The sequence below is a fragment of the Benincasa hispida genome, chromosome 1 (genome assembly GCF_009727055.1).
Source record: "Benincasa hispida cultivar B227 chromosome 1, ASM972705v1, whole genome shotgun sequence".
Lineage (NCBI taxonomy): Eukaryota > Viridiplantae > Streptophyta > Magnoliopsida > Cucurbitales > Cucurbitaceae > Benincasa > Benincasa hispida.
The window spans coordinates 4,110,688-4,125,836 of NC_052349.1; the positions used below are offsets into that span (position 1 = coordinate 4,110,688).

General features: G+C 33.0%; 2 protein-coding genes across 2 annotated transcripts; both read right to left on the minus strand.

Moving 5' to 3' along the window:
* Positions 1–777: 777 nt before the first annotated feature.
* Positions 778–2,528, minus strand: LOC120078367 (translation machinery-associated protein 7-like). The gene is made up of 4 exons (XM_039032664.1): positions 2,399–2,528; positions 2,181–2,236; positions 1,565–1,606; positions 778–1,042 (listed from the first exon to the last, which is right to left on the minus strand). The coding sequence occupies exons 1-4, from the start codon at positions 2,412–2,414 to the stop codon at positions 962–964; spliced, it is 195 nt and encodes a 64-aa protein (XP_038888592.1). The 5' UTR covers positions 2,415–2,528; the 3' UTR covers positions 778–961.
* A 1,165-nt stretch (positions 2,529–3,693) lies between these two features.
* LOC120089418 (eEF1A lysine and N-terminal methyltransferase) lies at positions 3,694–11,686 on the minus strand. The gene is made up of 16 exons (XM_039046877.1): positions 11,251–11,686; positions 10,828–10,929; positions 10,581–10,647; positions 10,167–10,348; positions 9,678–9,938; positions 8,906–8,989; positions 8,739–8,786; positions 8,584–8,648; positions 8,122–8,170; positions 7,789–8,047; positions 7,128–7,255; positions 6,777–6,857; positions 6,629–6,703; positions 4,759–4,919; positions 4,308–4,458; positions 3,694–4,206 (listed from the first exon to the last, which is right to left on the minus strand). Exons 1-16 carry the CDS (start codon positions 11,602–11,604, stop codon positions 4,009–4,011), a joined length of 2,265 nt encoding a protein of 754 aa, XP_038902805.1. The 5' UTR covers positions 11,605–11,686; the 3' UTR covers positions 3,694–4,008.
* Between the last annotated feature and the right edge of the window lie 3,463 nt (positions 11,687–15,149).

Sequence of the window (15,149 nt, forward strand, 5' to 3'; positions counted from 1 at the left end):
TAATAAACTAAATTGATTTGGTAATCTTAACTCATCGAATAAGTATTTTTTTTAAAATAGTAAAAAGGAAGAAAGTAGATATATGTTTAGAAAAATAGTTTGATAAAAGTTACCTAATTAGGTATATTAATTGTTTCAAAAAATAAAATAAGGAATATCAATAATTTAGGTGGGTGTCATTAAAAAGAACAAAAACAAAAACAAATTTGTAGTATATGTATACAAAATGAATTTTCAAGTGTTTAATTTTAAATTAGAGTATTTGACATGACAACCATCTAAAATAATTTTGAAAGAATATTTTCAATAATCTCTACCAAAAATATTTAAATAAATTATTTTTTTAAAAAAAACATTTTTAACCGACCTTTAGTTCCTAATCTAGGACCTAAATCCTAGTTCAAGAGTGCCGAACAAGTGTTAACTGATCTATGAGATGTAATTTTAAATTTTGTCTAATCAAACTAAATTTTCAATTTTTGGTATAGTAGATCCATGAATTTCAAAAAAAATTGAAACCCCCGACCTAAAAAGAAAAAAATCAAGGTTATGAATCAAATTTGTAATTCAACAAAAATAAAAATAAAAGGCAAAACTACAGTTTAAACAGAGAAAGTACTCCCGTTCCAGTACAGCAGTACTAGAAAATTTCCCAACCACAATGCAATCCCAATACTAAGTTCTTGACCCCAAAAATTACCCTACGCTAAGCAGTTTAGAATATCTTTTTCCAAATAATAGAGAGAGAGAGAGAGAGAGAAGGAAGTTCAATATATTGAAGCCAAAGGAAGTTCAGAATATAGAAAAGCATTCAACTTCTATAATCATTCCACGGCATATTATCCTTTCTTTCAAGGGTTTTACAGGGAACACAAAGACAATCAACTTATTCAAAAGCCATTAAATGTCTGCAAATTCAGGTCGTCAAGTAATCTACCTCCATGTATTTGCTTGGGAAGCCTCATTTCTTCCCACTCTTCTTGAGCCCAGCACCTCCAAAGGTTCCCTTCTGTTGGGCCTTTGCTCTAAGCTCCTTGAGCGCCTGTAGATATCATCAATCTCAAAAATATACTTTAGAAGTAGCAATCCTCCACACAACCAATGGGCCAGAAGAAGTTGTGTGCAGTTTTAGTTTATGTTTAAATACTACTTCTCTAACTTTCAGCTTTGGTTTGTTTTGGACCTGTACTATGAAAATGATCGGTTCCCATCCTTTGAAAATTTCCATTTTTGTCTATGTACTTTCATCCTTTTGGTTCTTATTTGCAAAATTTTAACAAAGTTTATATACAATGAAAACCCTTTAATACAAATTTGTGGTTGTATTTTAAGAAATTTAACGAGTGAATTGTCATACATACTGATACTAAAATCTCGATCTAAAAAATGAGAGAGAAATTAAAATGAAAGAATCAATGATCACTTTTTAAAACTAGTGGTTCAAAATTAACAAAAGTTGAACTTAAAAGGACACTCACCAACATGAACAGTTGGCATTCATTCAAGAACCAAGTATCTTCTAAACTAAACCGACAGTGTTCAACTTTAAAATTTAAGTTCTCACCTTTTCCTCGTCCTTCTTCTTTTGAATATTGGCCAGATCAACCTGTTGAGAAAACCCAGAAAAAATTCAAATTATAGTCCTGAATAATTCCTAGCCAGGATACTTAGCTGACTACAGAAAAGAATTCCTCCACAACGAATTAAGGAGAGGTAGTTACAGTTCCCTCCATCTTCCCTTCATCAAGCAATCGTTGATTAAAAATAACCAATGAATGGAATAGACCGTGGTTTCAGATGAGGGCATCCATTAATAATTTTAGCTCGAACTTTCCTCCTAGGTGAATGGAATGGACAACAATGATGCTTGTAGTTCAACTTTTAATAATAATAATAATAATGAGAAAGGGAAAAACAAGATCAAACCCAAAAATCAGGTACACGTTACTCAAATATATCTTCGATTCTCCTTGAGGAGAAGGGGAATTTTGATGAGACCCTGAAAGTAGGCTAAGCCATAATAACTAATTTGAAACTTCAACGAAATCATTTACAGCCTTCAAAACTTTATAAGGCAGATTGAAATTCTTCGATCCCAAAAATCGTATCCAAAATAAAGAGAACCAGGAAGAAAATAGATTGGTGGCGTGGATCCATAAAATAACAAATTAAAAGCATACCTCGTCGTAGTCTTTCTTATCAACCTTGGGTTGCTTCAGAGGCTTTGCTTTCCCTCCTAAAAAGACATAAAACAAAATCGATTCTCCATATCACGATTAAAATCAGCAAAAACGGAAGCGTTATATGTCATAGCACAGCCAACAACTTTGAATTTCAATCGATGATGCTACCGTAACGAAGATGAAATCGGAAAAAGAGCTAAATAGATCGATCGTACCTTGCTTGGACGACATGGCTGAGATATCGTTAGGGTTTGGCCCGAGTCGAAGAGGGATTGCCCGATCGCGACAATTGACGGCTTCTTAATTGCAATGACCGGCTACATCCATTTATCGAGGCCATAAAGCATTGCACACGTATTTTCCGTATCCATGCCAATTTTAAGTTAGGAAAAAATACTAAGTTTTGGTTCATCTATTTGATCTTTTTTTAATTTAAAATATATATATATATATATATTATATATTATATATATATATTATCTTACCCATTTAATCTTTAAATTTTAAATTTTATTTCAATTTAGTCCATAAATTTTAAAATATTATAATTTTACCTTTGACATTTGAATTTTGTTTCAAAAATTAATTTTTAACTTCGACTTTTTACTAAATGCTCTTCTATACTGTTAATGAATCTTAAGAATTTTAAAATAATTAAACGAGATATAATTACCTAAATTTCACTATTTTCATTACTTTTAAAATCGAATTTTAAATTTCACCTCATAATAATTTTAAATTAATTAATAGAAATTGATGTCAACGATTGAAATTGAATATTCAATGAAAATAAGGTTAAAAATGTAAAATATTAAAACTTAGGAATCAAATAGAAACAAAACTCAAATCTCAATGATAAAATTATAACATTTTGAAACTTAAAAACTAAATGTGTAACATTTTGAAAATGATAACCAAATTTAATCTACACCCAAAACTTAAAAGATCAAAAATGTATCCCTTTTTAAGTTAATATTAAATGATTAATTTATCTATTAAATATAAATTTAATAGAATTCAAAATTTTCAATCATCTAGGAGACCTATGAATTTTTAAAAAAAATAATAAATAAAAAAAATTATGGTCTTTTATAAATGGTAGTCGGTAGTGGTACACAACAATTTAACCATTAAAAAGTTTTAAATTTTTAAAATCAAATAGACTCAAATATAATGATTAAATATAGAATTTAACCTTTTAACTTTTTAGTAATGGAATTTAGGTTTCTTTCGTTTATTTTGGATACAATTTAAGTGATTATCAATCAACCCTTGGATGGCAAACACATTCTCAAGTCTTATATACATCACCTATCACACTACAAAAATTTGGTATGTCTAAAGTCATTGTATAAGCTGTGAAAATGGTAAAATGTCAAAGGTTTATCAAGTGTTTTGATTTGATTCACTTGCACACCTATGCAAATAATATCTAAATCAAACCTAAAAAGGAAAATAAATAAATAAAAATATAAATGTCAATCAGGACATAGTTCAACCAATTTAGATCAAAAGTTCAAACCACTCCGTACATCATTGAACTCTCAATAAATAAATACTAGAAACTCAATTTGACGGAGTTACCACAAAACATAATATAGTTTACATGTTTCTCAAGAATGAACGAGGACACGAAAACTTAATTGAGAAAGATATGAACATGTTTTAGCCCTTCTAGCATGGTCAAACCAACATTCTTCTAAGCAAAATAAAACACTAATATTTCCTTGATAAATTCAAATCTAAAGAAAACATATATCTTACTGTACATTACAATATTTTCTAAATTTAAATTAGCTTACTTCTTCAGAGAAAGTGCAAGCTTCTACTTCAAACATCTGATCTTCTTTGTGGCATCAACTATGCTCTGCCTCGTTTCTAGGTGTTTTAGATTTAAAAGTTTCTCAAGTTGAAGACCTGCTTCATTGAAGAGATCCTCCTTTATACAGAAATCTGAAGGAAGAGCAAACAACACTTCATTCACATCTTCCTCAAGTTGAAGGGAAAAGAGATGATTAAAGACCTGCACAAGAAACACTTTTAAGATGCAATTGAAAACAAAACTTAAAATACATGCCTTCCTTTTAGGACAAATACTGAATAGTTCAGAATGTTTATACTCACTCCTTTCATCCTCGCGACAACCATATCGTTAACGGTTGGAGATCGTGTGACCAAGTTTACAATAAAAAGACCCTGCTCAGAAAGGGCGTCTTTCACTGCCAGTAGAAATGGCTCTTCTACAAAGTCAGCCGCTGGGCAGGTCATTCCAGAGCTGCAGAAGATCAGATAAACAATGAAAAGGCAGACAAGAAGGGTACAGTTTGGTAAGTTATGGGAGTCTTCAGATAAATGTTTCAAGGTTTTCTTCACATACTTCTGTTTTCATATGTTGTACATTCATTAATAATAAGCTTTAGAACTCAAAGACGTGGTTGTACAACTTATAGAACAGATCATTAAGTCCATCGTTCATTATTTATAAGCTAATATAGGTTTTGTATGAGAGAGAGGGGTTCCATATAAGAGAGAATAAACAAACTAAAAATATGGCACAAATAATAGTTCAGACTACCTAGAGTCTGTTGCATCCACGTCAATGATAAGTATGTCAATCTTCTTGTTTGCTTGCTGTTCTACTTGAGACGAGTTTCCATTGTCAAGAACGGTTGAGGAATCATTTGTCCCATAATTTCTTAATTCTCTAACAAACCGAATCCCATCAGCAATATGAACCTGAAATGCCAATGGATAACCCTTACTCTTGAGATACATAGAAAGCGCAAAGTAGAAAAGTCTCAAAAGAACAAATCTAGATGACTCGAAATCATAACAGGTCAAACAATGCACAAGATTGACGCTTATTACATGGCAGAAGCATTCAGAAATGCCATGTCATGTTAACTTCATTTCTGTAATAACAAGAGGAAAAAAAACCCTTGCATGGATGGAAATTAGGAAGCGGTGCTCATGTAGCTTGATCTTAAAAAAGAAATTTAGCTTTCCTTCTAGGATGTGCACTAAAAAGATTAAATTTACCTTGATCTAATAGTTAAAACTTTTTAGTCCAGTGATAGTTTAGCTAAGAAGAAATTTTATTCTCGTTCTCCTATAGTACCAAGCTGCCAGCTTTTCCCCAATTTTTGAAACAGAAACAATACTTTTCATTGAAAAAATGAAAAGAAACTAATGCTCGAATTACAAAGAGACATAATAAGCAAGGAAACTAAAAGACTAGAAGACTGGGAGATCGTGCACCCAGATATCTTAACTAGGTTGACACATCCATGACGCCTTCATCATTTCCCAAAAGAAAATGTTACTAATAAAAAGTAGTACAAGATGACATATTTTAACATATTGATCAGGTCCCAAGCTAGTCTCTAAGTCACAAGTGGAGGATGTTGAAAATGTATTATATCACTACTATCCTATCAGCTAAATTTTATTCATTTAGTAGCAGTAGTAATTTAACATCTAATATCATTCGGCAGCTGTTGTTTTATCTCATCCTATGACCTCCTCTCCTATTTTTTGGTTTGCACCTTCCTTTGTCCGATATGAAAACAATGGACACTACCGTTGCTTTTCTTTCTTAGCTTGGGGAGTTTTGTTATATGGTGAGGAGAAGGGAAATTCATATTTGGAGTCCTAGTCCATCCGATGAATCTTCATATAAGTCCTTTTTTCTCTGTACAGTTAACCCCTTTCCCTTTGGTATCTTTGTCCTTGCTTGTGGAGGGTGAAAATTATCAAGAATGCAAGTTATCCACGGAATAGTTAACACTGAGGATCGGTGTCGAAGAAAGTGCCCAATTTGCTTGAGTCGCATGACATATTCTGCATAGGAGCATGGCGGAGGATTTGATCATATTCTTTGGAGTAATGATCTAACTTACCCCATTTAAAATTGGTTTTTTGATGCGGCTGCAAAGAGATGAACAATGAGTTCTTTCTCTGCCTCCCTTTCAAGAGAGGAAGCTTTTTGCAGCAAGTTGTGGTGTGTGCTATTTTCTGGGGCAGTGCCTTTAGGGAAAGAAACAATATTCCCAAGTGATTTTGGTCCCTTGCTAAATTTTGTGCTTCTTTGTAATTACCCATTAGGTCCTATTTCTCTTGATTGGAGATCCTTTTTGTAGTTGGCATCCTCCCTTTGTGCGCTCCATTTTTTATATACTTTTGCATTTTTTCATTTCTTTCTCAAAGAATGTTTGGTTATTTATATATATAAGAAATAGAAACAACTGCTGATATTTCTTACATGAAAACACTTAAACCAAACTCACTCCAAAGCCATTATGCATATAATAATTATATACCTATAAATCTTTCTTTAATAAACTATTGCACTCGAATGAAGTCATACCAGCAGAGCTTGAAGCCCTTAAACTTTCAAAAACATTATATCAGCTAACAAAAAAGTAACAAAGGTGTAGCAAGAATACCTTCAAATCTGCATTCTCAGAAAAATCGAAGTAATCCCGTGCAAGATTGAGGATCATTGAATCCAACTCAACCACCTGGATCATTTTACACTCGTTACAGTTTATGAAAGATGTCACCATGTTTTCAGGGTTACGGGAGCACAATTACCTCGATGTGTAAAAAAGACATGCATGCACGGAGGAACATGGGCAGTAAACCTGCTCCGAGCCCAATGACAACTGCATTCACCTGTCAAGAACAGCTAGTTAAATTCAGTGGGAACGCAAAGAAACGAGAGAAAAAGACACACATGCAAGACATAAATAGAAGGAGAGGACCTCTACAAAATGTTCTGTTTACAAAAAAGAAAATTAGGAAGCGGTTAAATCGACCTAGGATGGTAGGATTCTACTTTTGTCTATAACCAATATTAAACAACTAAATTGCTTGTAGAAAAGTACTGGTTTCCATTTTCAAGATAGGATGAGATAATAGAAGGATCAAAGACAGGTAACTGACCATTGTTCCAGCTGATGCAACAATCTCCAAATATCGAGATATCAACATAAACCCAGAAATGATCCCCAAATGATAAGAACTTGCCAGGTAGCCATGATAAACCTTCATTTGATCACTAGATTCTGTCACTATATCAAGGAATAGAAAAAACAAAACAAAGTGAGAAGTGGTGCAGAATAGGTGGGAACTTTTGTTGGGACTATTTTAGGGCGAAACCTGAAAGTTTCAAGTAGTTTAATTGCATTCGCAGCTTTTGGGATCAAAAACTACGTTACACACTATGAAGGAAAAAGGAAACACGACAAAAATAAAGAAAGAGAAAGAAATAACTGTAGGATCCACTGCAGCACCCTAGAGACCATCCTAGGGTTTAAGACTTGAATCCACGAGCCTCAATACAAAAAATGTTGTGCTGGTAAAAAAAAACTGTTGAGAATCTTAATCCCAAACATTTTCTTGGGTTTTGTGGTTACCAATAATGTCCTTTTCACTTTTCTATCTATGCTCAAATTTAATTTAACACGTGCACACTTGAATTAAATTTCCAATTCCCATATGTCCCAATCCCAAAATCTATGGATCTTCTCAAGTATCATTCTATTCACATCCAAATGAAAATAATCTAATCCTGAAAATTAAACCAAATTCCAGAGTTTGTTACCCTTATTCATTCTCTTCTTTCCTTTATTTTTTGATTTGGATGATGCATGAGACTTTTTCCTGTCTATCTGACAAGAAACTTTGTCATCAACTCTCTCCCTTCTCAACAAAGCTTCAGACTGCACCAAGCTTTCCGTTCTTTGGAAAATAAGGCGACGGAATTTCAAATCTCCAGATGGGAAGATGCGGCTGGCATCACCACTAACGTGTTCATATATTACATCTTCAACCACTATTGAACCAGTTAATGAAGATGTACCCTACAGAGAAAGTAAGCAGGAGTTGGGAAAATTATGATATCCCAATTTGGCACGGCGTTAGAAATAGTAAAAACCTGAAAAACACAATTGCGTTCCTTGATTCCGTCACTTGCCATCATAAATCTGCAACCAATAACAACCAATATTCTATGTAAGGAAATGACAATTTTTCTGTGACACTGCCAAAGCATCAATTATTCACTTTTTCTAGTACATAATAGAACTGCAACATAATTTCGCAATACTGCAACATACATACATACAGAGAGAGAGAGAGAGATGTCACTATGAAGAACATGATATATATATATATATAGAGAGAGAGAGAGAGAAAGAGAGAGAGACATGTCACTATGAAGAACATGATATATGGAGAGAGAGAGAGAGAAGGGTAGAAGACTAATTTCAATGACACGGTGCTGTGAGGCACCCTCACCCATGCAGAGCCCACGTCTACAATAATTGACGTAAAGAAAGGCATTACTTGTATCTTTGGAAAGAAGGGGAGGAAGCATATAGCGGTTTGTGTTACATACGGAATTTGAGATCCACTGTCATCTTCTCCAGGTGCCAATTGTTTGACTAGGGGAGACAAATCTTTCTGAAAGTTCAACAAAGATGTGAAAAGTATCTATGTTAACAATATCAGGTCATATCTAAACGGTAAAACTAAAGGCAAAGCAAATTGCACCTGAATAGCATCCATGTCGGCACCAGATTGCGTTTCATCTAATAGAACCTAGAGCAAATAAGTGATATCTGTAATGGATACTAAGATAGAAATCACTTTGTAATGAATAAAGATAGAAAAATGATAGAAAGGTACACACAAAGTTCCAATATTCAATAAACAAGTACCATTATAAGGCGAGCGGCTTTTGAGCTTTCGACGACCATCCACTGGCCTTCTTCTGAAGAGAACAGCCATTCATGGGCTCGAGTCTGAAATATAATAATTCATTATATGACTAAAAAGTTTCAATGACACAGTGCTGTGAGGCACCCTCACCCATGCAGAGCCCACGTCTACAATGCTGTGAGCCACATGCATCAAAGGCATAAACAACCAGAGGAAATTTCAACCATCCACTGAGATGCATCCCAGCATATAAACAACCAAAATAAGGGAAGTACACCATAAACATGTACTTCAATTTCCACCCTCCCTGTAACCTTTACAATATTCCGATGATCTACTAACTATATGCTAAAGAAAGTTAAAAATAACAAATAAAACCTACATTAATAATTTTCTTCTTTTACATTAATAATTTTCTTCTTTTTCTTGCAGGGGCTAAACCAGCGTCCAAGAATGTGCAGGGTCAGGAAATATTTCAACAAAGGCTGAAGTTTGATGTTTCTTCAAAATTCACGCACCCTTATGGCAATTGAAATATCATGTCCCAAACCCATTTTGGTGAGCAGTAAGTTCAACAGCACAACATAATTCTCCATAGGGTATGGGTACCCTAACTTCTTTGAAGTAGAATAAATTCAAGGCTTTAGATTATAGATTAAATAGTAATTTACAATGTCTAGACAAATATAAAATGTTAAATTTTCCATGATAATACGAGGATTGAATTATTTTGATTCTTTAATAAATTAACTTCGACTCTAGGAAACATACCTTGGGCACTATAAAAACCCCGCATTCGTATAAGAATGGGCCAGAATGCTCCCGAGCATCAAGAAGTACAGCTCTGTAACTGAAAATAGAGGTCCCTTGTCCACCTAAAGTAACTTGAACCCGACGGCCTTGGTGAAGCTTCTGCAGATCTCCCTTTGCTCCAAGTTGCAGGTCTTCGAGAGAGAACAACAAATCAGCACCACTTGAATACTTCTGGCGGATTCTATTCTCGTTCTCAAGAGTTTGGACAAGTTCACAGGTCTGAAAATAGATCAGTAGCCTCAATCAAACTTTAGCAAATTACTGAGCCAAGGTCTGCATAACAGTTCTTATATTAGAGAGCTCATAAACCAAGGATGATTTTCAATCAAATCAACGTGTTTAAAGGCAACTTGAACAAGGTCCCATTCTGTTAATAAATACTAGTCAATGAATTTGAAATTTCCAACGCCAATTCATGACTTAAGAGAGCAGAATGCATTATTTAACCTGATTTCCACGGGAATCAAGCAAAGAAAATTTTAAATCAGATTCTATCTGGTGCCATGTAGTAGATTCACCTTTCTCCACCACCACCATAAAGGTTCGAAAATTAGGCTTACTCAGTGGTTTTGGAGGTATGACATGAATACTCATTTTCCATCCAAAACGGAACTTGGGAAAAAGCAAGCCTGCGGAGAGCACAATTGAATCAGAATGTATGTTTAATAGAAGCAAACAGAAGAAAATTCCGAGGCGAAATAATTTCCACCATAGTACCATACTCTTATGATGTTTCCCCCAAAAAGTATTGAAAACATTTTTTCCCTTTAAAAGTACAACTGACAAAATACAAAAATAAGTAAATAAATATAAATTGAATGTCGCAGAGTTTATCTATAATAATATGTTTGAAGATAGTACCTAGAACATGTGATTCTGCTAAGGTAAGACAGATAAACTTCCCTCCTGGTTTTAGAACTCTTTTCACCTGAAAAGACAATCCACCTAAGTGAGATCAAATTAAACCTTCTTTTTTTTTTACCTTTTTGATAGGAACTAAAACTAAAATAAACTCCCACTGCTTAATTAAAATGAATAACGTAGAAACAGCCGAAAAAAATGAAAAGTACCATTTCTTTCTTACAAAAATTGACTTCAAAATCAGTACCTCTGATAAGTATTGACTTCCTAGCTTAGAACCAACTTCTGGCTCCATTAAAGCATCCAATCCACCTTTATCAACGACGGCATCAAATGTATCGTCCGTGAACTGTAAATCACTGCTTAGAAAAAAGGGGAAATGCAACCTTTGGGGAAAAGAAAATGAACTGCAACGAACTATAGTCATAACTCGGACACCTTCTAATCCATACAATAAGATTCAAACTTGTCCCCTTATTTTATTTTGGCAGAGTCCTTATCTAACGAGCTACAAGTTTAGGAATTTCGATGCCTTGCGGTTCATAAACTATATACATTCCACTCATTGTCGCTCTAAAAAATAATCCCGCACCAAAATTAGCATGTACTGTATAGCCAAGAACATCCTACAAGAACACGCACACCCATTTCCATAATCAGATTCAGCTACCTGCATGTTCGTCATATCCATGACGCGCCACCGCATATCAGGGCGTTCCCTCACGTTCCGGCGCAGCATATCGGAGATTGCAACTTTAGAGAAATCGATGTTGGTGATACATCGAAAGCCGGCGTCGTAGAGCTGCTCGGAGAGACTGGAGTTGCCGCAACCAGGAACGAGAATCTGGGGAGAGGGGGATTTAGAGAGGATGGGAAGGTGGGAAATGAGTGGGTCTTTGAGCTCAGGCCACTCGGCATACCACTCAAAAGCATCGCCATGGCCGCGTATGGTGAAGAAATTGTCCCAGTTCTCTTTGCTGGTGAAATTTCCGAGAGTTTGGAGGATATCGTCGGCTTTCCCCATGGCCGTGTGCTTTTCTCGAGCTCCTTCCGGTGCCTGCTATGCCATGGTGAATACTAAATAGGTCTCCTCCAGGGTTTTGGCAGGGATTAGCGCCACTAAACAATAAAATAAATTAAAATATTAAAATACAATGATGGTTTTCAAAAATAGAAAAATGAGTGAAATCCTCTACACTAAACATCAAAATTTTAATATAAAATAAAAATTTACAGTGACAAAAATGATAGAAATCTAACATTATGGACATTAATAGAAGTGTAATGGTGTCTATCAATATTTTTTTTTTCTATTCCTACAAATAATTTTACATTTTTTAAAATTTTTCAATAGTAGTATCTATCGATTTTTTTTTCTATTTTTATAAATAGTTTTATATTTTTTAAAAAAATTTCAATTTATAACAACCCCTATAATAATAATAATATAAAATTTATTATTATTATTATTATTATTATTATTATGTTAAAGTATAGCCCCTAAATTTTAGGTTTGTTCAATTTACAGACTAAATAATAAATGAGTGTATGCTACAATTATAATAGTTGATACCAATTATTATTAGGGTCAGATTTAGTATGGGCCCAGGAGAAGCTTGAGTCCCCTCAACTTTACGCCCTTTATATAATATATATATATATAAACTTGCATAATGTCAAAATCACTAGTTAGCCCAATGATAAATTTGTCTTCTATCTCCCTTTATTCAAGCTTGTTATATTTATTTTTACTAAATTCTACAAAGCCCCCATCAACAAAATTTCTACATTCCCCACTATTATCATAACCTACTATCAACTGCTATATTATTATCTCAAATTTGTTATTTACTATCACATTAAAATGGGTTGCAGTCCAAACCTCTCTTTAGTGTTTGAGTCCCCTAATGATTTTAACTCGCAACTAGCTATTATGAAGATTATATGGAAAGCTCTTTTAACTACAATGAACACCGTTTAGATGTGTTCTTTGACTACAGTGATTTCACAATTAGCTACGATGAATATATGGTGTATTTTTCTTTATGTGATGGATACTTGTATAGTGTCGGGTTGATTTTTTATGTTCACATATTTTTTAAGAGTTTTATATTTTCACTTAAACATAAAATAATATAGAACCACACCATTAAAAAAAATCGTAATCAAAGTCAATTCTTAACTCATATAAGAAAACAATGTAATTAAAAAAAATTGAAAAATATTTCAACTTTTAATGTAGTTATAAAAAAATTAAATATACAAAAAATGTAACCAAATTCATTTGTTAAATTAAAGTGTAAAATGGCATAGTGCTTGTACTATCGACCTCGAGGTTTGAGTTTCGATTCCCCCACCTCACACTTTAATTATAATATCTTAAAAAAATAGTTGTCCAAACTTATAAATCATAAACCTAAATTTAGAATATAAATATTGAAATAGAACCTTGAGCAACAAATAAATAATATATTATAAATAGTTATTGAATATTTATAATTTCACATGGATAATTATATAATTAAATATTTTCAATACTAAATAGATAACAAAATAATCAAAACAATTTTGAAAAGAAAAAAAAAGTACCTAAAGAACGTGGAAGTTTAATTTAACAAATTTGTACAGAAAAAAAAATTAATTTAATAGATTTGTAAAGAAAAAAAATGGTAGATTGAATTTGCATAAGATGTAAATGATTAAAGTCTTTTATTTTTATTTTATTATTTTTTTTGAGATAAACGGCAAAATTTAATTTAACAATTTTGTAAAGAAGATCTGGTAGATTTGATTTGACATAAAATATAAATGATGATAGGGTTGAAGTATGGGTCTTTTCAAATGTAATAAAAAAAGTCCAAAATATTTACATGAATAGCAAATTTTGAACTCATTCCAAAACTATTGAAGAAAAGTCCAACCCATGGTAGTGAAATACCAAAAGTATTCCAGCCCACATGAATAATCAGTCGATTAATTACAATTAATTGGATTACCCATCAATCGGCCCAATATCCACACTCAGGCCTGATACCCATCATTTTCCCACGTCTTTTTCTTCATCAAACAGTGCACGATAACCATTTATCATTTTTATATAGTAAACACTAATATATGTTTTATAGTTTCTACATGGTTTGCACTCTATATCTATTTCTATATAGTAAATACTAATATATGTTTATGTTTTAATAATGCTTACTTAATAATGTACTTGTATGTCAACTATCTATCTCGAGAACTTTAACAAAAACTTTAACATCGATACATCTATTGTTGATGCATATGAATTAAGATAGACAAAAATAGAGCATTATCTTTGTCTATCTCATATAGACAATGATAGGTAAACACCAATATCTGTTTCATGGTTCTTATACCGCTTGCACTCTATATTTCTATATTTCTTTAGTTGAGTCGATCCATTATTGATAATTTTGAATTGAGATAGACAGTGATATAACTTTATCACTATCAGAGATGTCCAAAAGATATGCAGGGGCCCCCGCCCCAAAGGGGGCGAGGAATCCTCGAATACACGGGAATGGAGGAGGGAGTGGGAAATTTTTTTCCCGTTTACAATTCGGGGCCAAGATTCCCCGTCCCTGACCCTGGCCCGACTTTGTATATAAATTATAGATTATATATATATATAAGATGTTGTAATATTTAAGATAGGATGTTCTAAATGTTGAATTTTAATTTTTTAAAATTATGAGAATTTAGCATTTTAATTATATTTTTTTTAATTACATGTGTATTATTATTTTAAATAGTAGAATTGGCAATGTTTCATTTAAATGAAAATTCTATTGAAAATGTTTAAAGAATAATAAAAATATATATATTTAATTGAAATTTAAAAAAAAAATGTTAAAGAAAAATAAATGCGGAGAATTTTTCCTGCGGGGAACCCGATCCCCGCGAAACCCCCGCCCTATTCCCCGTGGACATCTCTAATCACTATCTATCTCAGATAGACATATATATAATACTATCTTAGATAAACAGTGATGGATTTCTATCATTGTCTATTTGAGATAGACAAAGATAGTATTCCATCTCTGTCTACGATAGACAATGATAGACTTTAATGGATTTCTTATTGGGGTTGATGCCCTAAATCTCGTAGGATCCTATAGTTTGTAAGTACATTGTACAAACATTTTATTTATGTAATACAATATATGATGGTTTATTTCAAAATTAGTTGCATTGACCACAAACCAATAAACTAACATTCAAGGATATCCCGTAGCTTAAACATGTATGTAGGGATATACAGGTGGATCGTGTTTAAGTGATAACCTAAATGGTCTGTAGTAGATGGATGAGGTTGGATACTTTATCCTGATGACATTACGAGCACGACTCACTATGTAGATGTTACAATTGTTGTAAAGTGCTACAAATTATTTGATCATAATCACTCGTGTGGAGATATGTGAGCGGGGATATTCTGTACAGAGAAATGTGTATAAAATTGAACCATGAAATGTTTAGTCTATTATATAACTTCGTTCATAATAGAGACTTACATTTCACCGAGATGACCATAGATAACATGAC